The 24,708-nt window shown below is 33.0% G+C and overlaps 1 protein-coding gene across 3 annotated transcripts in view; it reads right to left on the minus strand.

The window, feature by feature from the left end:
- Tpst (tyrosylprotein sulfotransferase) overlaps positions 1-24,708 on the minus strand; it is a 58,926-nt gene that overhangs the window by 29,346 nt on the left and 4,872 nt on the right. The window contains exons 1-2 of one of the 3 annotated variants that reach the window (XM_065343449.1): positions 18,195-18,467; positions 10,721-10,911 (exon numbers count right to left, since the gene is read on the minus strand). The exons of the other annotated variants lie outside the window; for them this stretch is intronic. Of the exons in view, the coding sequence (XP_065199521.1) occupies positions 10,721-10,828 (108 nt within the window). The 5' untranslated portion in view covers positions 10,829-10,911; positions 18,195-18,467. Of the gene's footprint in view, positions 1-10,720; positions 10,912-18,194; positions 18,468-24,708 lie in introns of those variants that run through there. 3 annotated transcript variants of the gene reach the window in all.

Consider the following 24,708-nt stretch of genomic DNA (forward strand, 5'->3'; position numbering starts at 1 on the left):
ACATAAATTCAAAAATGAACTTTGGCATCATAAATTTTAGTTAGAGGGGTTTTAGGACGTGTTATTTTGGTGTAAGGTGGTTTAGTTCAAAAGAGGTTGCCTTGTAAGAAAAATATCCACCGAATTTAAACAAGATTTAGAGACGTAAAATTTCAAGAGGAAATCCCGCCAACTTTTTCATGACGAACGGAAACTAAGGAATGATCTCTTTCTATTATTCTTTAACCACAAAAATTATCCATAATTTTCAAAAATTTTTTCTCAAAATTTTGCCACTCTGGGCTGCTACACATCCAGCCCTGTTTCACGAAGTTTATACGATAAAATTTGAATTCAGACCTACTTCATAATTAAGTTACAATTTCTTCGTTCTACGTTGTCCGCTATAACGAAGCGGCACGAACTTTAAATTATTTACCCAAAAGTACAACGAAACCCAAAGTAAGAATCCAATTTAGAGCATTTTCATTTCCAACCCCTTGTGTTTATTTTTTTCACGGATTGTTGCTTTTGTAAAATACACCGATGTCATTTCTCTGTACATTCCGCTTAAAGCTTGATAAATGGGCAAAAAAAATTACTCGTAACAAAGACGAACGTTAGATTAGGTTAATCACCATAGATACATAAACCCGAAAGTAGGTTCAGTTTAACGTTATTTATATAGGATACGATGTAAAAATGTAATAAATTATTTACGTAAATACACATCGTAATAGTTCGTCGAGAACCATTGCGAATACTTTTTCGAGCGTAAAATCTCTCGGTAGAATTTAGGTAGGTAAGTAAGTAAGAGTACGAGTAATATGGCGATGGCAGTAGGCGTTCAAATATAAGTATAGTACGGAGTACTTATTCGTTCCGAGGGTTTGCGAACTCGACCAAGCATTGAATTGTCATTCTTGAGACATGGATGAAATGGCTTGGTCATTATGACTAGATAGATATACATTATATAGTTGAGAAATAATACCGCTATACGAGTATCTTAGCAGTGTACTTAATGGTAGACTATAAATTGAAATTCTTAATTAAAAATTGGTGCATAACTACGCAGGTATAAGATACACCAACACTAAAATGAACTTTTCGTATTATTCCAGAAATTACAAAAATAACGGTAGGTAAATATTAACCTACGAATGAAGAAATCAAATAATGAACCTAAGAAAATGAACCTCAATTTCACGTACATATTGCAAAAAAACACCACTGCAAAGAAAACTATACGAATACGGTTAGAATGAAAAATCTCGAAATTGGATACCGCAATTTGCCATAAAATTTAGAAAAACCAACTACGCGTTTGCCACTGAGAAATTTGTCAGTATATACGTGAAAGTGTATTGATACAGAACACATATCGTATCGGTATCAATAACAAAAAGCTGAAACCTTTTTCTAGTAGTTGTCTAAAAATGAAACCTTAAGAGTAAAATTTAAGATGCCGTTTAAGTTTACGGTCACTTGAAAGGGAAAATGTGTAAGAGATAATAGTCGAAAAGGATGCTTAAACAAGCTAGCTTTTGTACGTAGCTTCGAATAACACTAACAACGCGAAAAATGTATCTATTTTGAAATAATAGAATCCAGTAAGTAACCCTCATCGTCGCTGAAATGAAAAGAATCGTACCAAAATTCGACACACACACGTTGAACTCAGCTAGATAATAAAATTGCACCTTAATCTATACGAAGAAGATTTAAATGTTCTTATAGTTTGAAATATATACGCCCTGATCCTCTTCCCTTTATTTTTTCAGCTAAGGGAAACTTGCAGGAGTACGAAAGCGCGATAATTTATAGCCGAAGAGAATAAAAAAAAGCTTCTTGAATTTCGTTCAAGTCGAGTAAAAATGATGAATTGCCTATTGGATTGTTACACTGGTTGAAAAATTACACATAACGAGCTGCTCTTATAACTCGGTAATAAATAAATTACTCCATATCGTTTTACACCGCTGACGCTGGCGCAAGCGAATCGGGCGCGAGCGTCTTTAATGAACGTGATTTTATTACAACCGAAGCAACTTTATAATATTATTTATAATGTTTATTTCACGCTCGTTTTCAAATTAACTTATCAAAATTATGGTAAACATATCGGACACGATATTATTCATACATCGGATTATTTTGCTGTCACTCGATGACGGTTAAAGATAAAACGAAACTACGAGTACATTTATCTCTTTACTCTTTACTCTCACAGTGTTCTAGTACTAAATCACGATACTCGCTAATACGCTCACGCCAATATATCGTACCTATATACGATGAAGAATTCAAAATTACTAATTTAACGGTTCTCGGCGAGCTGTTATCGTCAAACAATTCGCTTTCGGCTATTGCTAAATGACTATTATTAAGAGCCGTTATTACCTGTCATTTACCTCGGCACTGCTGAATACAAATCAGTGTATCTGACTCGCGATAAAACCAAAAAGATGTACGTCCTATGTATTTGGTGAATTATTTATGACCCTTTTTTCTCTCTCTCTGTCTCTCTTCTCCTCCTAAGCAGCAGCCACGATTGTGTTTTATCGGCGGCGTTATTGGTCATCGATGGGATACGAATACAAACGTAGGTAGGTACATTTTCGCGCATGCAGTCACAAAAAGAAAGGAAACGTCAGAAAGGGGCACGGTTGTCGTTTTTTCTCGTGATTTTCTATTCGGCACGTGATAAATTTACGTTCAACTACGTGAAATTACACTTTGGGGAATTCAATTCAACTCGAGAGATTTCAAAAGCTGAATCGGATATTGAAAAATTTATCAGCGACGTTATTTCGCAGGAATTTTGAATACAAATGGTCTTCTGATTGAAAACATCGAACCTAGGACCATGCTACACGAGTATAAAGAGGAGAAAACAAGGAATATATCAACAGGATGCAGGATTGTGTATTCTTGTTTTTGCTATTCCTATTTCGATCTGTTGGTTTTTTTATCTAACTATTACCTACACGTTTTTAGAGATGAAAAAAATACTACAAGTAATATTTCGTTCGAGTAATGATAAACATTATCGTTATTTAATATTTTACAACGATACTTCCTTCAACGACTGTATCAGTCAACATCCTATTTTCATTCATAATTTATAAAATCCAATAATGACAACATGATAAATATTGTCATTGATTATATAATTTTTTAATCAACTTGTAATTTTATGTTCTAAGATAGGTACGATAGGTCGTACGTATACTACTGAAGTACTGATTAGATGAGGTCTCACGTGCATGCAGTTTTGTCCCAATATTTATTGCTGAAACAAATTCACCTCGTCAGGTGGATTGAACCCTGCCCATGTCCCTCTCTCTGTTTCCTTCCAGAAAATAGTAACATAACATGCGAATGTAAAGTCGCAAACTTTACAATTGGGACGTTGTTTTGTGGATTGTGGAATAATTTCAACAAAAACTTTCAAGTTATACGACTTCAGAACTTGTTAGTAACCTACATTCATGTTCTTCACTATACGAAGCTCTATTATTGCTCATAACATACGTCCTTTCTTTTCAATAAAATAAGAAGTAGGTAGGTACTCAATACCTACCTACGTTATTATGTATACACAGAGCTGCTGTTGCCATTATTTTATTCACTTTTTCTAAGAATTGAAATATTAATTAGAGTGACCAGTGACCCTTATTCACATTTGCATTTTTCTTTCAAATTTAATTACTCCCAATATCATGAATTATTGGTTTATTTCGAACAGAAAAAAATGAGATCCTGAAAATGTCACGTCAAAAGATCAATCTTGACCCGTGCATTTTGGCCTTGGAGGGAGGGGGGGGGGGTTGTTGGAAGCAGAGCTGGTGCCACCCAAAATTTAGCCAAAACTGAGAAAATTTCTTAATGAATGGCCTCAAAGCCTCGTCGATTTTTTTCTGATCATAAAAATTGAATATCTATCCGTATAAGATGTGAATAGATACCTATCGTAAAATAATTTTCACTTCATCAGGCACGTACTTACTCATCTTATTCCAAAAAAAAGGGAAGGTAATTTTAGTAACCAAAAAAGTGACAGAATGTGAGGAAAAATTCTGTTGTACAAATGTACCTACACCTACATACCTACATATAAAAAAATGACCAAAAAAACAGGACATTTCAAATTAAAATGTCGAAATATTTTGCTTTTGAATTTAAAAAAAATTGGACTTTTTCACAATTTTTTGGTAAAAAAATAGAACTTTTGGAAAATTCTTGAAAAAATACAACTGTTTGGAATTTTTGGTAAAGAGTAAAATTTTTTAATAATTTTTCCAAAAAGAGAGAATGATCTATTGTCAATTTTTGGAAAACAAATTAAGCAAAAGCAAGCCTTTTTGACAATTATTGGCAAAAAATAAAACTTTTTGCAATTTTTTTCAAAAAAGCAAGATTTTGCACAATGAAAAAGAGTGAAACTTTTTGAAATTTCCTGCAAAAAAAACGTAGGCCATTTTGCGAAGAAGCGAAAACTTTTTATCAATTTTTGAAAAAAAGTACATTATAAGACAATTTTAAAACAGCCGGACATTTTGGCAGGGGTGGAAAGCTGAAAGATGAAACTTTTGGCTTTATAGCTTTCAAAAATCTCAAACTTCTTCAGGTTTCAGCTTTTCAAAGTTTTTATTGAGGTGAATAGAAAAAAATGGAATCTCACAACCACAACGAAAAAAAAAACATGAAAAGAAAGAGTTCACTTAGCAATTTTGCAAAAAAGACAGAATTTCTGTCAAAAAGTAAGACTTACAAATTTTTACCAAAAAGCAGAACATTTTGGTAATTATTGCCGAAAAATTACTCTTTTTTTCTGCAATTTTAGTCAAAAAAAAACGAACTTTTTAGCAGTTTTTTGCTTTTGTAAAAAAAAAACACGACTTTTGGGAATTTCGGAAAAAAAACTTACATATTTACCAAAAAAACAGAACAGTTTTGGTAATTATTGGCAAAAAATTACCATTTTTTCTGCAATTTTGGTCGAAAAAGCGAAATTTTATAGCAACTTTAGGCTTTTGTAAAAAAACACGACTTTTGGGTACTTCGGAAAAAAATAAAAAAATTTGTCAAAAAAGAAGACTTGGATAATTTTAACAAAAATCAGAACCTTTTTGGCCATTAATTATTGGTTAATTTTTCACCATCTTTGTCGAAAAAGCTTGACTTTGTTTTGGCAATTTCTGGCAAGTACCTTTAGTGAAATTTTTGAGGAAAAAATGAAAATTTTTTTAATAAAAAAAGAACAGTTTTTGGCAAGAAACGAAACTTTTTAGTTATTTTGATTTTTTTTTTTTTTTTTTTTTTTAATTTATTTAACCACGCCGTGTACAGCCGTTTGGCTAGAGACGTGGAGACAATTTGGAGTTAGATTTTGTTGTACAGATCGATTTCTTTCAGGAAGGTAAAGGAGTCTGAGGTTTTGAGTATTACTGTCAGACAGTAGAGATTCAAGAGTGGGGTTTGGGATTAGACGATTTCTTTCAGATTGGAATTTTGGGCATTCGGTTATTAGGTGGTTAATTGAGACAGGGATATTGCAGATTTCGCATAATGGTTTAGGTAATTTATTTAGGATATGGCCATGAGAAAGTAAGGAGTGGCCTGTTCGAAGTCTGAACAAAATGACTTCATCTTTTCGAGATGTTTGAAAGGAGGTTTTCCAGGAATCAATTGTTTTCTTTATAGGCTTGAGTTTGTTGGTACTTGGGACCAGATCCCACGATCTCTGAAAAGAACGATGAACGAAAATGTTGCAGTTTCGTTTTATGTCTGAGAGTGGAATTGGAATATTTGGTATTGGGAACATATTTAGCGATAGTTTTGCTGTTTCATCTGCCTTTTCATTCTGAGGGATCTTGGAGTGGGAAGGGATCCAGCATAAGATGATATCTTTATTTGATGAATGTAGGATTTGGACTACTTGTTGGGAGATTGGATGTTGTTTCTTTTTGCGGAAATTTTGGATTGAATGTAGGGCTGATAGAGAGTCTGATAGTATTAGAATTTTGTTAGAGATAAGATTTTGACTGTACTCAATCGCTAGTTTGATTGCATAAAGTTCAGTTGAGAGTACTGAAAAGTGGTGAGGCAATGAGAAAGGTATTGCGTGGTCGTCATGGATAACTGAGCAGCCCGCACTGTCTGCTGATTTTGAGCCATCTGTATAGATTTGAACGAAGTCTGGGTATTTGGCAAGGAGAGTATTATAGTTTTGGATATGATTTGCAGAGTGTCTTTGGGATTTTTCCGTTAGTGTGAGTTCAATTTTTGGGCTGAAAGAAAGCCATGGTGGGTTGGGGTTTATTGGAAAATGAAGTAGTTGAGTGTTTTCTGAAGTGATAGAATTTAGGAGATCATCGTTGTTGTAAGGAAGTATGTTCGATGGAATCATAAAGTGCAGAGGGCTCTGAAAGTGTGGATTTGCTAGAACATTAAGAGTAGCATTTGTAGAGATAAGATGTCGTCGTATGTTCAGGGGTGGTTCAGAGGATTCACAGAGGAGGCTATCAATAGGGGTGGTACGAAAGGCACCAGTAACTAGTCTTAGGCACGTGTTTTGAATAGTATTGAGCGAATTGAGGTGGTTTTGGGGTGCGAAACCATAGAGAGGTGCGCCATAGTCTATAATTGGTCGGATGAGAGAATGATATAGTTTTAGAAGAGTAAAGCGATCTGAGCCATAAGAGGTATGAGATAATTTCTTCAAGAGGTTGATTCTTTTGTAGCACTTATTTTTCAGACTCAGAATTTGTGGGGTCCAGGAAGATGAGTTATCAAAGGGTGTGATTTAATGCCACGACAAAAAAGGGCGTCAGCACGACAAGCATAGGTACTTTCACGCCAGAAAAATCATTTCCACGACTAAATTGGAAATTCCCGACAATAAAGAGCTTACCCCGACATAAAAAGTACTCCAACGACAAAATAATGTATCAAACGACGAATTAAAAAATTCACGACATTTAATTACTTTCCACTGCTATATAAGGCAATGCACGACAAAATTTTTCTATCAAAAACAGGCATTTCACCGACAGAAATAAACGTTTCAAAATATTAAAATGATACCAAAAAAACGAAGTAGGTATGTAAAAAATTGCTCTTTATAGAAGTAATGTTTTGTGGACTTTGATGGATGACCCCCCCTTCGTTTTTTGACCTCAGGTACGAAGCGAAAGGGGGCTAAGGAGAGACAGTTTGCCCCCCCCCCCCGGTTCCGTGAAAGTAGGAAAAACTTGGGAAATTGTGAGAAATTCAAGAAAGTTAGGAAAACACAAAAATTCCAACAATATTTTAGTTTCAGTTTTCAAAAATTCAATTTTTTTACAATCATGTATTTGATTATTGTTTATGTGCCGACAAAATCGCCGATCTATCCTCAAAATTCTCATCTTTTTCCCTAAGATTTTGCCCTCGCTTTGCTCAGGCCAATTTGGTTCTCTTCTACTGAGTCACAATTTCACTCAAATTTTTTTGAAAGAAACCCTCAGTTGATTATTTGTTAAAATTTGTACAAAATATAAACGTAATTGAACTGATAATGTTCTGTCGTGTATGAAATTATTTTGTCGTGAATACTGCTTATCTCGTTATTTAATCGTAGTCGTTCATAAATACTTTATTGTCGGGCGTCATGTGGCGTGGAACTTCATAATTTTTCGTCGTTCATTCATCTTTTATGAACGAAAAAATGCTTGTCGTGATGATGCCCTTTTTCGTCGTGCAAAAAATATTTCCCCGTTATCAAAGATGATGCCAAGGTAAGTGACATTACTTGAGATAGGGATAGGAGTATTGTTGATTTGGACATTAAGGTTCTTAGAACATTTATAGTGTTTGCAAAAATGAATTGCTGTGGACTTTGATAGGGAAATTTTGAGTCCGTTGGTTTGGGTTTTCAAATGATGGAAATTTGTCAAATTAAAGAATGTTTACAACTAAAATATTTCAAATTGTATGTATTTGCATATGAAAAATCTGGGGCGAACTGGGGGGGGGAGGTTTAAATCATCCTCAAAATTGACAGAAATAACGAATCTTTCCTTCAATTTAGATGAAGAGGTAAGATTTTTTGCGATTTTAACAGTTTTTACAAAAAGGTAGCATTTTTTGCAATTTTGCCAAAAAACAAACTTTTCTGGTAATTTTGATAAAAAACCATATCTTTTGTTTTTTTTGTAAATTTTAAGCGAATAAAAGGACTTTTTGCAACCAAAAAAATAAATTGAAAATTTTTATCTAAAAAAGGTTCTTTCCTGCAACTTTGAAAAAAAAACAGACTTTTTGGCAATTTTGATGGATAAAGAATCAGCAATGTATTTTGATTTTTGGAAAAAACAGAACTTTTGCCCACTTTAGTACATACATTTCGGAAAAGTGGATTCAAAAAATTGATCATTCGGTATAGGAGATCTGGGGACCAATTTTTATCATTAAAAAAAATTGTGGCACATGCCCCCCCCCCCTCAAAATGATCCTCATATGCTTATGAAATCAAAATTATTCTCAAATTTTCAACTCATGCAGATACTTACTTATTCAAGTTGAATTGATGATTTAAAGTCAACAAAATTTGTCTCAATTTTGGGATCCTTCAGCTCCCTTTCTCCCCACAACCCTTTCGTGTCCAAAATGCATTGTAATGTAAAATACACACATATTTCAAGATTTTAAAGTGAAAATAGTCATTTTTGAATTATAATACTGCAAAAGAAAAAAAAATGTTTCTATCATGTTTTCTTGTGTCAATTTTCATAAGAAAAAAGTGGATCTTGGGGCAAGAGAGATTTCATTTTTTGAGAAAATAAACCGATTTAGCTCGATTGGGAGCAACAAAAATCGAACTCTGGAAGAAAGAGCAACCCTAATGTTCATATTTAATTCCCACGGTTATTTTTCCAAAGAAATGAATTAACATCGAAATGACAATACAGCAAACCTCACTTATCTGTTGAAATTATGGGTTTCAACCTTTTTTTGGTGATCAAATATTCGGTTTAAACAAATGAATCGATATTTCAACACCTTTAATTTTCATTGCAGGTCATGGAATAGGCCGAACTACTTATAACAACTGGTAATAACTAAATGTCAAGTAATTTAGCACAAACTGTGTCTAAAATCTGATATTCCGACAGGTAACTCTTCACTCGATGCACAAAAATCATCACGCTCACGACTCAGCATAATTATACTCGATCACTGAATTGACAATGAATGCACCATTCAATAATGATAAATACGATTGCATTTCAATCATCTTCTCTATCGAGCGTTTAAAATATTCGTTCTGCGTTTCAAACGATTTCTCAATGAAGTATTCGGCGTGACAAGCCATATACACTTACGAGAATGCCTCTTCGTCATACATCTACGTACTGTTTACTTAGCTTCGTAGGTATTTAAAATCGATTCCTTAATCAGATATAGGTATACGAACTTCAATAACAAAGAATTTTCTTGACCGTTCAATTCGTTGGCTAACTTCACAGTACAGTTTTTTCTGCCTTTCTCATACCAAGTTGAACTGAATGAATATGTATGTGACAAGATTCGATAAAACTTTATCGAACGTATGTATGCTTTGGTATAAAATGGGCCAATGGACCCTATGAGATTTACCCATCGTATCGTCGAATACAATACGAGACAATTAAATCACTTCGACGTACAATTTCCTCGTTATACAAAACGTAAAATCGAATCTCGTATATTTCATGTAAAACAAAACGTTATACTAATGAAATCATCAATCCTTTACGTATAAATTTCAATATTCTACGAATACGCAGATATTTCTAATATTAAAGGATATCTATACTATGTTTTCCTTACCATACGATACGATACGAAACCCGCAACAAATAACTTTTACAATACAAAATATGGCATTTCAATTCATCGCACTCGCTCGCCTTTATTCGTCGTATACTCTCGACTCCGAACAAACACTTGAAAAACAAAAACCAGCAAATGTTACGCGATATAATATATTTTACTAAAATGTCAACCAGTACCAGTACACTACGATTAAAAAAACTCCCGTTAAAATATCTCTTAAAACGGTACGTTAGTTATTTCGAGTGCGTTTAAAGTTTAAAAGCTATACGAGTTTGTAAAATTAAACCATAATTCGCTCATGAAGCTTTCGCACGATGTACATCGTTGGCCAAAAATCGCCTATATGCGTAATAAAATCCTCCATTAACTCTGTTAAATTATTCCCGAGAGCATAATTTAGGACGTTGTATATCGTTGACGATATAATGTAAACCACTTAGCTGAAAAATGGCCACGTAGAATTACGTATGCGAGTAAGTATGAGGGTTTCAGTGCTGAAAAAATTTACGATACCGTTTGACATCGTCGCAGAAGATTGAATTATACGTAAATATGCGTACAATTTTCACCGCAGCAGACAGACACTTTCTCCTCTATACCAAACTCGTATACTTATTTGTTATAGACGAAATTTATCGCACGTTTGACGCGATGTCTGTAGGTATCTTGTATTTCATCGTATATCGACGATGCAAATTTCAAATAACCTATAATCCACCTATAAGATAAATGTTGGCGACGAATATAATATACCTACAATTAACATCGACCATTCACGAAACTAGTTTTTTTTTTCTCTCTTTCGTTATCAAGATTCCGTAGAAAAAAATATATACACACGTTAAAATGTATAGAACAAGAGGAGATTACCACTCACCTTGTAGCCACCGCATCGTTTACAAGATGTTACATTTTTTTGACAATGATATCTGGGTAAAGGATCATTGCGAAAGTACGCCATTCCAATGGTCAAATCTTTTCCCATTCATTCGGATGATTGGAAATTCACAATTTTTGCCATTTTAATCCGAACGAGATGTTTTTGCAATATTTGTAGGTTTTATGTATCTAAACACGCCGAATGGCGAATACACATCACATATAGAGAATTCGATAACCTCGAGTTCGGATTCGGTCGCAGTCATACACTTATACTCGAACGATTAATTCAGCCCAGTCAGTATACGAGTAAGCAGTAGTATGTAGTACCTACGATAATTTGAAAATGAATACGAAAATAGCCTTATAAAATGTATCAGTGTGTAAGTCTAAAGTATACGAGTACGTCTCTCGAGTTATAATTAATTCCATACTAGACGGTCGAAATTTCCTTAACATTATTAGTTTCGAAACCCCGATGTAATTTTGGTGAAAAGGCAAAATTCAATTCTCGCTGGAGCGTGAAATTCCCTCGGTCAAAATGAAATTTCTAATGAGATTTGAAACGGAGACCGAAACTGATGACAAATGAAAGCCATACAGCAAAACTGTAAAATGTATGCTGTGTTTTTTTTTGGGAATTTCAAAATTGAAGTCGATGAGTACGATCAACTCGAATGTTTTCCAACTTACAGAATTAATCCGATATGATTACCAACGTAAAAACTTCGATGTAAATATAAAAATGAAAGTTGAAACTGACAATGAGACAAAAACCAAAAACTAAGGGGAAAGTTATAGAACGAAGTTGCTTATAAATTAAGATCATAATTTTAATCAAATCAACAGAAATGCTCACATCTATTTTTATTACATTTATTTCGAAAATTTACGAAACTTTTCAATTGTTTATGTGATCTGAACCCCAAATTACCAAAAAATTACTCGAGTAGGTACAAATACTTTTTAACATACATATGTACGTAGACTTATGATAAACGCAGTAATGGGGAACCTTAAACAAAAACCTGAACTTGAACCAAAAACCGTTTGAATTTGTACGAAAATTAGAAAAAACTGAAACCGAAACATCTTCTACTGAACAAACTTTTGTCTGAAACCAAAAACTAATCCAAGAAATAAGGGTAGGTATTTTATGAGTTTTTCCCCCAAAAATTTACAACGGATATTATAGAATTTTTTCTCAAATATTGGAGTAACTCATATGTCCTACATTACAAAGAAATTTTTTTCAAAATCTCTTTTTAAAGAATTTTCGATTTTCATTTTCTCCCGTTTTCTATCATTTCCTGCTCGTTTGCAGATTCTTTAATTACGAGATTCATAGATTGTAAAACAGTAGGTCTAGGTACATCGCCAAGAAACTGATCAAATTTTAGTAAACTCGCGAAAATTGTATGAAAAAGTCCGTAAACATGTTGAAAGTTAATTTACATACCTATATGAAAACAGTAAAAAAAAAAAACAACATAAAAATCAATAAAAATTGGCAAAAAGTAATGAAACAGTAAAATTTTTCAAAAATTGATTTATATGTTTCTTTCAGTGTTTTTATAAAAACACTTTTTTGCGCAACTTTTGTCAAATTTTGCTGAAATTGTATCACTTTTCAATAATTTTCATTGATTTTTATGTTTTTTTGAGTTTTTGCATTCATTTTAACTTATATTTAACACGTTTTCGATGTAATTTTTATCAAATTTTACAGAAACATTATTCTCTTGTCATTGATTTTTATCGATTTTTGGCCTTTTTTGAAGTTTTACATCATTTTAACTTTTCATATCACTGTTTTGAACGATTTTTGCTAAATTTTCATAACATTTTCCAACTTTTTGTTAATTTTAAATTATTTTTACGTTTTTTTAAAGGTTTTGCTGAACCAAATTTTTAAGACTTTTTCATGCAATTTTTGGCGAATTTCACTGAAATTTCATCACGTTTAAATATTATTTCATGATTAATTTTCGTGTTTTTTGAGTTTTTATAAAATTGTAAGTTCAACATATTTTACTAACAAGGGAACCTCTTGAGGTGTCACACTCCGATTTGAACGGGACCGCGATTTTTGGAAAGAGCATGTCTAAAACCCCCAAAACCAAATTTTCAGCTGCCCAAGTTCATTTTTCGATTTTTGGCGAATTTTTGAAAATTCAAAATTGACTGTTTTTGGCGATTTGTGCTTTTTAAAAAAAAGTACGTACTTGATCAATAAAAATGGTCAAAATAAGTCCCAAAACTAATATTAATTACCCAAATCCAAATTTTACAATTTCCAGCCATTCTGATGGAGCCTCCAGCGCGATTTTCAATTTCTCCAGAATTTTTAATTTGCTCCAGAAGGCGTGAATATGCAGTTGGGCAGCTAAAAATCGAGTTGTATATTATACTCGACCTGTTTAACGAGTTTATCTACATTTGAGCCGATTTTGGGAGTGACACCTCAAGAGTGGTTTTTTGACAAGCTTTTTTCAAAATTAAAAAATCCAAAAAATCAAAAGATTACAGTTTGTGAGGAAATCAATTAATTTTTGATTGACTTGACATAAAAATGAGAATTTTTTGCTATTTCAAGAGAAAAAGCAAGATTTTGAATTTTTTCGGCAATTTTTTACAAAAAGAAGTGAGACTTCTGCATGAGCTATTTTTGAAAAAATTTTGACTTTTTAGATTTTTTGTCAAAAAAGCAACAGCTTGCAGCAATTTTTGCAAAAAAAGCGAAACACTTTAGCAATTTTTAGCACAAAAAAAAACTGAGACTTTTTGACAATTTTTGTCATTTTGTTTTTAGACAAAAAAATGAGATTCTTCAGCAATTTGGTGGAAATAAAAATTTGTCAATTTTTGGCAAAAAGCAAGACTTTTTGGAAATTACTGGCAAAATTATGATACTTTTTGCAATTTCTGGTAAAAAGCGAGACTTTCGCGATTATACATAATTATAAGCAGCAAAAAGAAGAGGATTTTTTTGGCGATTTTTAGCAACGAAGCGAGTCTTTATGAGACGATTATTGAAAACAAAGTGAGACATTTGGAACTTTCTGCAAACAAAGCGTCAATTTTTAGCAACTTTTGGCAAGAAACAACCAGATTTGAAAAAATTGGATTGAATTTTTGAAAACTTGAAAAAAAGTCATTTTAGCAATCAAAATTTTGCACCTAAAACTAACCAATTAGTAATTTCGGTACCTCACTTGTTATCTTAAAATCAAAAAGTAACCTAGTACGAGCCCTATCACTTTTCATGCAATCATTATAGAAATGTCATCATTTTTTTCATCTTGAGTACATACCTAATTTTAATGTTTTATACCTACTTATTTTTTTATTCATTTCAACCATCATCTTTACAGTTTTTGCTATACATTTTTTCCAAAATTTTATTGAAATTTCATTATAGGCACTTTAGGATAGTTTCAATTGATTTTCATGTTGTTTTTTTTTTGCGTTTTTATATAATTTTGACATAACACTTTTTCATGCAATTCTTAGCAATTTTTGTGAAATTTCAAGTAGATATTCGATCACTTTTTGGTTTAATGCATGAATTGTTTTTGAATCTCAATTTACATATTTAAATGCTACAGAAAAACATTATCTTTGGACTTTGTTTGAGATATATGTATTTCAAAAATATCCATTCTTACATTAAAAAAAAATGATAATATTTTTAACAAATGACGATCCTGAATTTTTGCATTGATAACATAAATAGTAAAGTAGGTAAATCGAGACAAATACGTATTTCAATTAATGACTGAAAATTTAACGAAGTAATCCCTGATAATAAAAGTAACAAAATCTACTCGTATGTTTGAAAAATTATCTAGTTTAAATTTTTGAAAATTCGTCAAACTGAATTCTAAACGAGCGATACTTTTATCTTACGCATGAAATAATGTTTACACACAGTCGCTTGACCTAGTCACGACACAAAGTTCCGTACATAAAATAGAACCAACAACAAAGTAAGTTGAAATTAGAAAAAAGACTCCGTTGGGAATTGGAAATCGAAAAAATACCTTGAGAAAATGGACGCATCGTACAACAAACAGTATACAGTGCACAATTTACGTCGTATCTTTGCTTAAAGAATAAGATAAACAAATAAAAAGTTGACCGGAAGGTTATGCACTATACGTTGCAAGTTACGTACATAAAGATTAACATTTCAATACCGAAGAAAGGAAACTATCGACACCTACTTTTCAAAAAGCAATTACCTGCATCAAAGATACTATAAGAACATAAGAAGATGCATTCGAAAGAACACATCGGCTTCTACAAATAGGTCTTATGCCATAATCCTACAAATCAAACCGTTATAATCTCAACTTGACCGATCAAAAACACAACAATTAAATTTCGGTCATATCTTTTGAAGAAAAAAAAAATACATATCCGAAACATCGTAGAACAAACCTAGAAAAGTATTCGGGGTAAGAGATTAAAAAAAATATATACGAAAGCTACGTCAATTTAAACGGATTAACTTATTAACTTTCTTGCAAACTTCATTAAATTTATTGCGCCATTATTTAACATTTTATTAATTATTGCTATTAATCTTTCTCAGCTTACGTTTTATCGTACTACATAATAAACCCGCAACAAAAAGGAAGCACTATGCGTATCTCATCTCTGGCGTATCATTCATCCCTTCGCACCATCGTCGTGGAATTTCCATTACGAAAATCCATTAATACACAGAGTGGAAGTTATCATCTTTGGTTTCATTAGTCGACATCAACAATGCCGATCTCCGAAGGCAAAAAAATTTTAATCGGTTGTTATATTTCGATGTGAGTTTTTTTTTAAATTAGCGAAAATAATTTAATATGTAGGTACACATACGAGCAAGTAGTCGCTCTTCAGCACATAATTTGGCTTGAAAAAAAATACAATGGCATCATTTCGCTTTCATTTTTAATGGTGTCATTGTTATATTATCGAAATATTTGTATAATGTACCTTCAGCTACTGGTTTTATCATTTTAGATGTAAAAAAAAAAAACATCAATACATTGTACCTGTGTCGGTGTGCAGTTTTTTTCGCTCGCTTACGTAAAACCAAATAAAATGATAAAACTGACGAGTCACGTGATAACTACCTTACTACAATTTCTCGTTGGTATCTATAAAAATAATGGCTATACGTAATTAAAACGGTATTTCTTTTTTTGATGCGTGGTAATCGGTTTGTTTAATCAAACAATACGTTAATCTATTTTTAAACGTAATATGATTTATTGCTCTATAAATATGTTAATATTTTAGACTCGAGGAATAATTTTTCCATACGATGAAAGGCGGGTGTAAGCAATAAACATACAAATTTCAACGCATATAAATCACCCTCACTCACTATACACAGGAAACTAGCCAAGAGGTTTCTTTTTTAATATTTATTTTTCCAACTCGGAAATGCAAACAAGAAATTGACAAATTTTTATGCTTTGAAGTCGCGAATATACGTTTCAAGATTTTAGATGGGGAAAAAAATCGATATTTTAATAAAAAGTTATTAAATCATGCTCATGTCAGCTCATTCTTACACCATTTCATCAAAATATAATCAAGGCTTTGATCTCTGATTTCCAAGCTTTCGCAGCCTACATAATAAGAGTGGAGCATGGGAAAAAATGGGTGAGGATTTCGATCAAATTTAGTGGAGACCTTCAATCTTCATTTTGAGTTGAAAGTCACTCAGAAATTTTTTTAGCTCTGAAGGTGTCTCTGAAAGGAGATAAGGATCCTCAAAGAGAGAGCATTTTCGAAAAAAATCGTGTTTTTTTCGCTCTAAACTATACCTAACCTACTTCAAAAGATAGCATTTGAGATTCTGTGTCGACCTAGGTCATTGCCATCAAAATCCAAGACTATTTTTAAAGTTCTACTGAGCAGTTCAGATTTTAAAAGATGCTAATTTTTGGTTAAATTCGTGTTTTAAAAATTTTTTTCTTTTCAAATTTTTAGCAAACTGAAACTGGGGAAATATTTTGGAACGTATTGATGCCAATTTTTTGCTTATTACAGCAAATCGAAAAAAATCGAAAAAAATGGCAAAAAACTTACCAAATTTTTTCAGTTTTTTGAAATTAGCAACACTTATTGACCAAAAAATTAACACCACTGCATTCCAAAATATTTCCCCAGTATCAGAAAAGATATCTTTCGATGTTTTGGTTTAATTAGTACGAAATATTTGAGAAGAAAAAATTTTCAAAATAGTAATTTACTCGAAAATTGGCGATTTGCAAATTTTCAACTGCCCAGTAGAACCCTAAAAGTGGTCTTGGATTTTGATGGTAATGACTTAAGTCGATGCAAAATCTCAAATACAATCTTTTTGAACTGGGCCACTCCCCCCTGCAAGGGCACTCCCGAAGCTAAATTTTTTTTCTGAGTGACTTTCAACTCAAAATGAAGGTCTCCGCTAAATTTGGTATAAAATTGAAACCCTCCAGCATTTTTTTTTTTCACGATTTATAATTTTGTAGAATCATTTTCTCGTAGTTCAAGCATTTAATTTTGGTTCTGAAAAATATACCCAATAGGTGAGAATTTTTTTTGAAAAATCACACCCTCGAGAATATTATCGAAATCAGGTGTTTATTCAGCATATGAAATGAATTTTACTTGATTTCATCGATTTTTACCGACTATTTTTTTTCTTTCGAAAAACAATATTTTAGTTCCATAGTTTTGGTCGAAACAAAACTTGAAATTATTTTACTCTCTCGAAGTTGATTTTTCAATAAACCGTAAAAAAATTAATCTGAATAGGTAAAAACCAACCACACCTTAACTGATGATAATTTTTCATCCCCCCCCCCCACCGATATTTTAACAACAAAATTATAAAATGAAGAACCCAAACTCGTATTTATCTTCCTATCACATGATTTTTCTGTACTCTCGTAACCAAAAATAACTCATTGGATTTATTCTAGCTGAAATTTGAAACCAAAAATCATCAAAAATGTAACCAAATTATCAACTGCTCGTTCTAGATTGTACCAATCGAGAGAAAATTGGCACAAATTTAAATAAAGCAACGACCTTTTGCGTTTAATCAGAATCGCGTAACGATTGCAAAAATTATAAGCCAGCGATAGGTAATCGCAATTTTGGCAAAAACAAAACGAACGTAGTCGTAATGTGTCGGAGAACATTACTCTAACTTTTTGTTAGTTTTCTTATCCTAATGAGATCGTCTCGAATGTACTCAAATGAGCTAGCTCAACTCAACTCGCATACAAATTTAAATCCAACCTAAAATAAATTTTCAAACAACGTTTCGCTATTCATTTTCAACCCTCGTATAAATAAAATAGGAGTTTTTTTCAACTGTTAGAACCATCGTGGTACAAAATTCTACAAAAGCTGAATCAATCGTCAAGCATATTATGTATCATCATAATAATTATTATAATCATACTAATACGAACTTTTTAATGATAAAATCCGAACTCGTATTATTACGTAAAAATTAACACCATCGTGACGTTTTCTTCGCGAAAAATAATTTTCCTTCAGATCGCGGTATCGCACATAATTTATTATAAAGTTTTACCATATAAACCAACAACACCTCAATGCTCGACAAAATTTCGCGCACGAAACTCGAATTAATTTACGAAAATACCAACAAATTTCATTAACGAAACTGAATCCTCGCAAGAACGTCTTCGATAAAGACACGCGCGAACGCAACAATTGTCAGTGAAAGAAGAGATACTGGCAGAAAGGCCAAAACCGCCACTGATAGCCATAAAGAAGGGGAACCCAACACGACGATGGAGGAATCTACGCAAGATTTGACGACAAAAAAAAAATACTAACGGAAAGTACGAGTACGAAAAATACAACGAATAAGATTTCGTTTTTATCGTTTCTTTTTTTTCGCCGAAATAAACCACGTTCTGCTAGAAAACCGTTCTGTTTATAAGCCTATTTACGCAAACACCACGAACTCATATTTCGCAAATATGAAATACACCAAAAACGATGTAATATTTCGAAAAATAAATAACCTATAAAGGCTACCCAGCTCGTATAAGGGTTTCGTGTCGTACATGTACTGAAATATTTTCCCGACTGGAAATTTACTCTTGTGGAATTCTACGAGAAAAAAAAATTCGACGATAAATAACGAAAATGTTGGTTTAATGCATAAAAATATTCCAGAAATGGTTACAAGGATTTTTTTTCTCGTAACGTGTAAATTGTTACGATTACATTACTAGAGTGTATAATTTTAATATGTAAGAAATTTTTTACACGTATTTGCTATAAAAAAAATTTTTCCTCTTTTTTTTGGCAATAGTTGTGGTTGGTACGTATCTTATGAATATCTGAGTTTTCAATTATCTAATACGAGCAGTTTGTAGAGATTATTCCAGACTTGCTTGAATTATTTTTGCATAGAAAATATAGGTAATTAACGAAACCACATGATAAGACATAGATATAATAAGTGATTTGAATTAATGTTAAGTAAAATTCAACATTGAGATGGAATACGTAGGCATGTGTATTGTGTAGATATGGTATTAATTGACACGTCTTTTTTTTTCAGAAGAATACGAACAATAAAAATCGCCGAACTAATTACTTCATTTTTTTTGAAAATGATAATACCATCTCTTACTTCCTCAAAACATGTTGTCGTAAATTACTGGAACGACCGTAAAACAAACGGAATAATATTAAATTAATTTGAAACATTACTGTATTACTGTGATTACCTGAAATCTGACAGACGCTATATTACGACATCGAACGGAACCAACGAAAGTAATCAAAAAATGATATAATTTCGTAGCGAAGGTAAACAACAGATTTTTGTAAAGTTTTTCATATAGTATAGGTCTTATCAAACATTTTTTTTTCACGTGATTTAGCCGAAATTCCAAATAAATAGAGCATTCTTCGATTTTTGGCGAATGTTTGAAAATCGTTGGTCCAAAGATGGGGGGAAAAAATAAAAATTTTACCAAATTGGTCTAGAAAGCAGAAATTTGGTATTTATGTACCTTGTTTTTGACTTCCTAAATTGATTGGAAACGGTTTCAAACCGTTTTGAACTGTTATGGAGCCTTCAGCATATTTTCAAAGGTTGAAATTTTCATAAAATTTCAATCAATGAAAAATGTAAAGCTAGACGACCTGCAGAGGACAGACATACAAACAGACAGGCAGGCAGGCAGACGACCATGAGTGGCTAGACAGGTAGGTCAGTGACCTATAAAAGCCAGAAACACAAGTCAATGACCTTAAGAGGCCAGCCAGACAGGTCAATGACCTTTAGGAACCAGACACCAAGCAGACGGACCACCTTGAGAAGCCAGATATATACGGGGTCAATAACCTTAAGAGAATAGGCAGCCGGCCAGACAGATGACCATGAGAGGCTAGACAGGTAGGTCAGTAACCTAAGAGGCCAGAAAGCCGAGTTAATGACCTTAAGAAGACAGACAGGCGGGTCAATGCCCTTAAGATGCCAGTCAATGACCTTTAGGAGCCAGACACCAGGTAGATAGACGACCTTGAGAAGCCAGATAAACGGGTCAATGACTTTAAGAGAATAGGCAGCCAGACAGACAGACAGACGACCATGATATGCTAAACAGGTAGGTCAGTAACCTAAGAGGCTAGAAAGATTGGGTCAGTAACCTTCACGAGCCAGAAAGCCGGATTAATGATCTTAAGAAGCCAGTTAGATGGGTCGATGACCTCAAGACGACGGACAGGCGGGTCAATGCCGTTAAAATTCCAGTCAATGACCTTTAGGAGCCAGACATGTAGTAGACAGACGACCTTGAGAAGCCAGATAGACGAGTTAATGACCTTAAGAGAATACGCCACCGGATAGAAAGATGACCGTGAGAAGCTAAACCGGTTGTCAGTAACCTAAGAGGCCAGAAAGCTGAGTTAATGACCTTAAGAAGTCAGACAGCCGGGTCAATGCCCTTAAGATGCCAGTCAACTGGTAGATGGACGACTGTAAGAAGCCGTATAGACAGGGTCAATGACCTTAAGAGAATAGGTAGCCAGACAGCCGGCTAGACAGACGACCATAAGAGGCTAGACAGGTAGGTCATTAACCTAAGAGGCCAGAAAGACGGGTAAGTGACCTTAATGAGCTAGACAACCAGGTCAATGACCTTAAGAAGCCAGACATACGGGTCAATGACCTCAATATGGCCTCGGGAAGCCGAACAAGTACGCAGACAACCTCTAGAGGCCAGACAGGCATGCCGATAAGGTTAAAAAGGTAGGTCAGTGACCTTGAGAGCCAGACAGACAACCGTGGGAGACTAGACTAGTAGATCAGTGATCTTGAATGAGAGTCCATACACACCTCCAGTGAAAAAGTCGCAATAATTCAAAGTAACCAAAATAAAATTTTCATTTTTAGTAAAAAAAAATGAAAAAAAATGCAATTTTTATGTATTTAGGTGAGTAATTGTGATACAATACAATTATGAAAAATCAACACTTATAAGTTATTTTCATCATTTTCACTTCCAGAACAATAAATTCAAGATTTACATTTTGAATAAGAAAAATGAAAAACTGATTTATTTAAATTATGTAGGTATGTATGTACTTGTACATACAATGTACAAGTCATGTATGTTTCATTTTTTTTTTTTTTTTGAAATTTCATCTTTTGAAATTTTGTGACAAATGCATGACTTTGCATGACATGTTGGATTTACATTGGGTGAAATTTTGTGAAAATTTCAATTTAAAAAAATCTGTTATAGTTAAAGACCGGTACAAAATGGTTCGAATTGGTTTCCAATCAACTCAATGGTGAGGGGGGTGGCAAAATTTAAATTTTTCCTTTTTTGGCTCAAATTTGATTTTTAAAAATTCATTAAAAATCAAAAAATACACTTCAGCACCTAAAATTGGTTAATGATTTATTTTTGCGTGCTATTTCAATTTAGCTTCGTCTAGTTCAAAAATTTTTCTATGAAACCATAAAATAATATCCACTGCAAAATATTTGGTTTATGAGCTTGATTTACTAATTATCTATAGTGAAACGAAAGGTATCCTAAGTATATTAAAGCGCTACTTTGAGAAGTTCAAGTTTGTAAGCTTCGAGCTGTGTTTTAATCATATTATATTGTCATAAAATTTATAGCTAAAATTATTTATTATACCCACTTGAATTTACTACAATGCAAACTAATGATTGATGACAAATGCACCATCATTCAATAAATTTTACATTTAATCTAATTTAATCCCACTATATTCTCTCGGTATTCTTTTCTTTCTTCAAAATTACACGCATACTACAACACCTAAATAAACTCACAAAAGAAGATGATGGTAACCGAAATAGGAAAACAACATAACGGCAGATAAAATCATCACTCTACATTCATTCGTGGTTAATATCGTAACAATCGTCAACCAAGCAGAATAATAAGGTGAGTATCTAACAACCTAACTAATAAATTATTGAATTATTTTTCAATTTTCATTCAACTTTAAAGCGTCATTAATAATGGTTATGGTTTTTTTCCACAAAGACGAATTAAAGAAATCATTCATCATAATGATGGCGTTTTTACAAAAGCTACAGAATATTACTCTAAAATAGTGATGATTTTTTTTTTTTTTTTTTTTTTAATAATCAGACAAATAGGCAAACGAGGAATGAGTCTAGGATCTTACTTACGAAAATATGATATATTTTCAGAAAATGAGCTAGATACAAGCTTGTTTACATACGCCCTATAATAGGTAAGAAAGGTAATTGGTAATTACAATCATTTTCAATAATCTTGCCACTACGATACTCATAAGTGGTATGAACCAATAAAACAAATCATAGATCACAGGTAATAATTATTTCATCATAGCTTTCAGAGTTCAATTTGTCATGGACATTATTAGAGCTATAATACAAATGATTAAGTCAAGTACAGACGATGATGCTTGAAAAATAATTCTGAAACCAATCCCAATTACACGAAACAGCTAAAATACTACAATTTGAGTATTGTATGTAATTGGTTCATTGGTTCATCGCAATCGAAATGAAAAAAGTATTCCCACGTAGACAGATACACACAAAATCTAGTTATGTACATAGAGGTTTAGGTATTTTAAAGCAAACAACGAATATTTAGCAATAGTTGTTCGAGTTCGAGTTTCAATCGACGAAAGATAATTAAATTTTCTCATGAAAAATCTCTCGTGATTGCTGAATAGGGACGATTTTAGTTTCAGTCCATACATAAAAAACCCTTTGGGCGGCGCTATCGAGAAGTGTTGGACTCTTCATACACGAAAATTTAATAACTGTTCGACAAAATTACACACAAGGAAAGTTTTGATAAACGTAAGCCTACGGTTATATTTTTCATTACTGCGTTTATTATTAATACGTTGGTATCTTCGGGTTACCATGCTATACAGAGATCTTTCGTTTTTTCTCGAAAATTAAATCGTGGAATGAATGAAAAATTTCGATCGTGATAAATTGCTTACAAATATTACAGGTACGAATTCAGATTGAAGATATAGGTACCTACATTTCGACAAGTAAAACAAATCTACGTGCTCGAATCTTGGGGAGTTGAAGAGGAGCACATAGCTCTACATCAAATTGAAACCATCTTAGCATTTAAAAAGCTCAACGTCCAGAATAAAATACAGCTCAAATAACCCAATAACTTATTTCAATTACCACACCTCGCTCCACAGTGGAAAAAAAAAGGTAATCGTACGTAAAATCGATCTAGTAACCAAATGATTGATTAGGTTCATCATTGCGTACTTTGTGTGCAATCTTGAATCTACGGTGCACGGTTTTTGTTGCCAAATCATTGCTCGTTTATCATTATTTTTTTTACTGAATCGACCAGACCATATAGATTACCGACGACATTCGTTTCGTAGGTACGTAAAAAATATCTCGGTGGTTAAATTTCATTACGATTTAACATCGGTAATTTTTCATTTTTGATTCGACATATCTAAAACAAATTCCAATTCGCCAATGTCGCATATGCGCACAGCTGTAATCAAATTTAGTATTTAGAGTCTTTAGAGATGAATGAGGAATAAAAATGATACATCACAGGACGTTGACTGTTGAATTTTTTCTAATTTTAACTTTTTATTATATGTTATATAGTTTTACCGAATGGAATTAAAAACCATGTTTTAACGATACATTAACGACTTTTACAAAATTTATTATTTTTTTCCCTAGCAGCAGATGACGTGTTAATGGTACCTCGTAGATGGAGTCTGTTTGGCGAGATGAGTTCAATTCAAAATGATATAGAATAAATGCGAATTTTTTGCGAAATGAGTACACTGATTTGATGGTTATGACTTTTTGCTAAGGAATTGGTTACGTGGCTCATCAAGTTTAACTCTGTATATGAGGCTCATTTACGTAGACTAGCAAGACTAGCTGACTCAGACAGTGGCTAGTATCCCAATTATATAGGAGTAATATGGAATAGGTATTCTTCTCTTCTCCAAGTCGAGAGGTCACTCCCATACTTTTTAATTTTGTTTATTTTATGTGGGGTGACTCTCCTTCCCTAGTTTTCCTTCTTTATACCTCATTCATTCTACTTAGTTTTCCTTCATCAGTCTGGCTAAGACTCCAGTAGGTTTTATGATTGGGAAGATGAGGGCAAGATCAGATGATAGTTTAGCTTTGTGATGCGGCTCGATTTTGATGTACACTGTCACACATACTACAACTGTGATGTCATAGTGGGGCTTACATCCTTCCTTACCATTCCTATTATCCAGATGGTGTCTGGTGTTGCTGTGGTTATACTCTGGCTGTTTGGACCACACATTGATAGGTGTTCATGTCCACGAGTGTTGGCTTTACTCGAGGGATACGTGTATCTTTGTGCCAAATTAGCGGCTGATCTGCAACAGGGGGGCTTCAGGGTGCTGGAACTCACT

The sequence above is a fragment of the Planococcus citri genome, chromosome 1 (genome assembly GCF_950023065.1).
Source record: "Planococcus citri chromosome 1, ihPlaCitr1.1, whole genome shotgun sequence".
NCBI classification, from domain to species: domain Eukaryota; kingdom Metazoa; phylum Arthropoda; class Insecta; order Hemiptera; family Pseudococcidae; genus Planococcus; species Planococcus citri.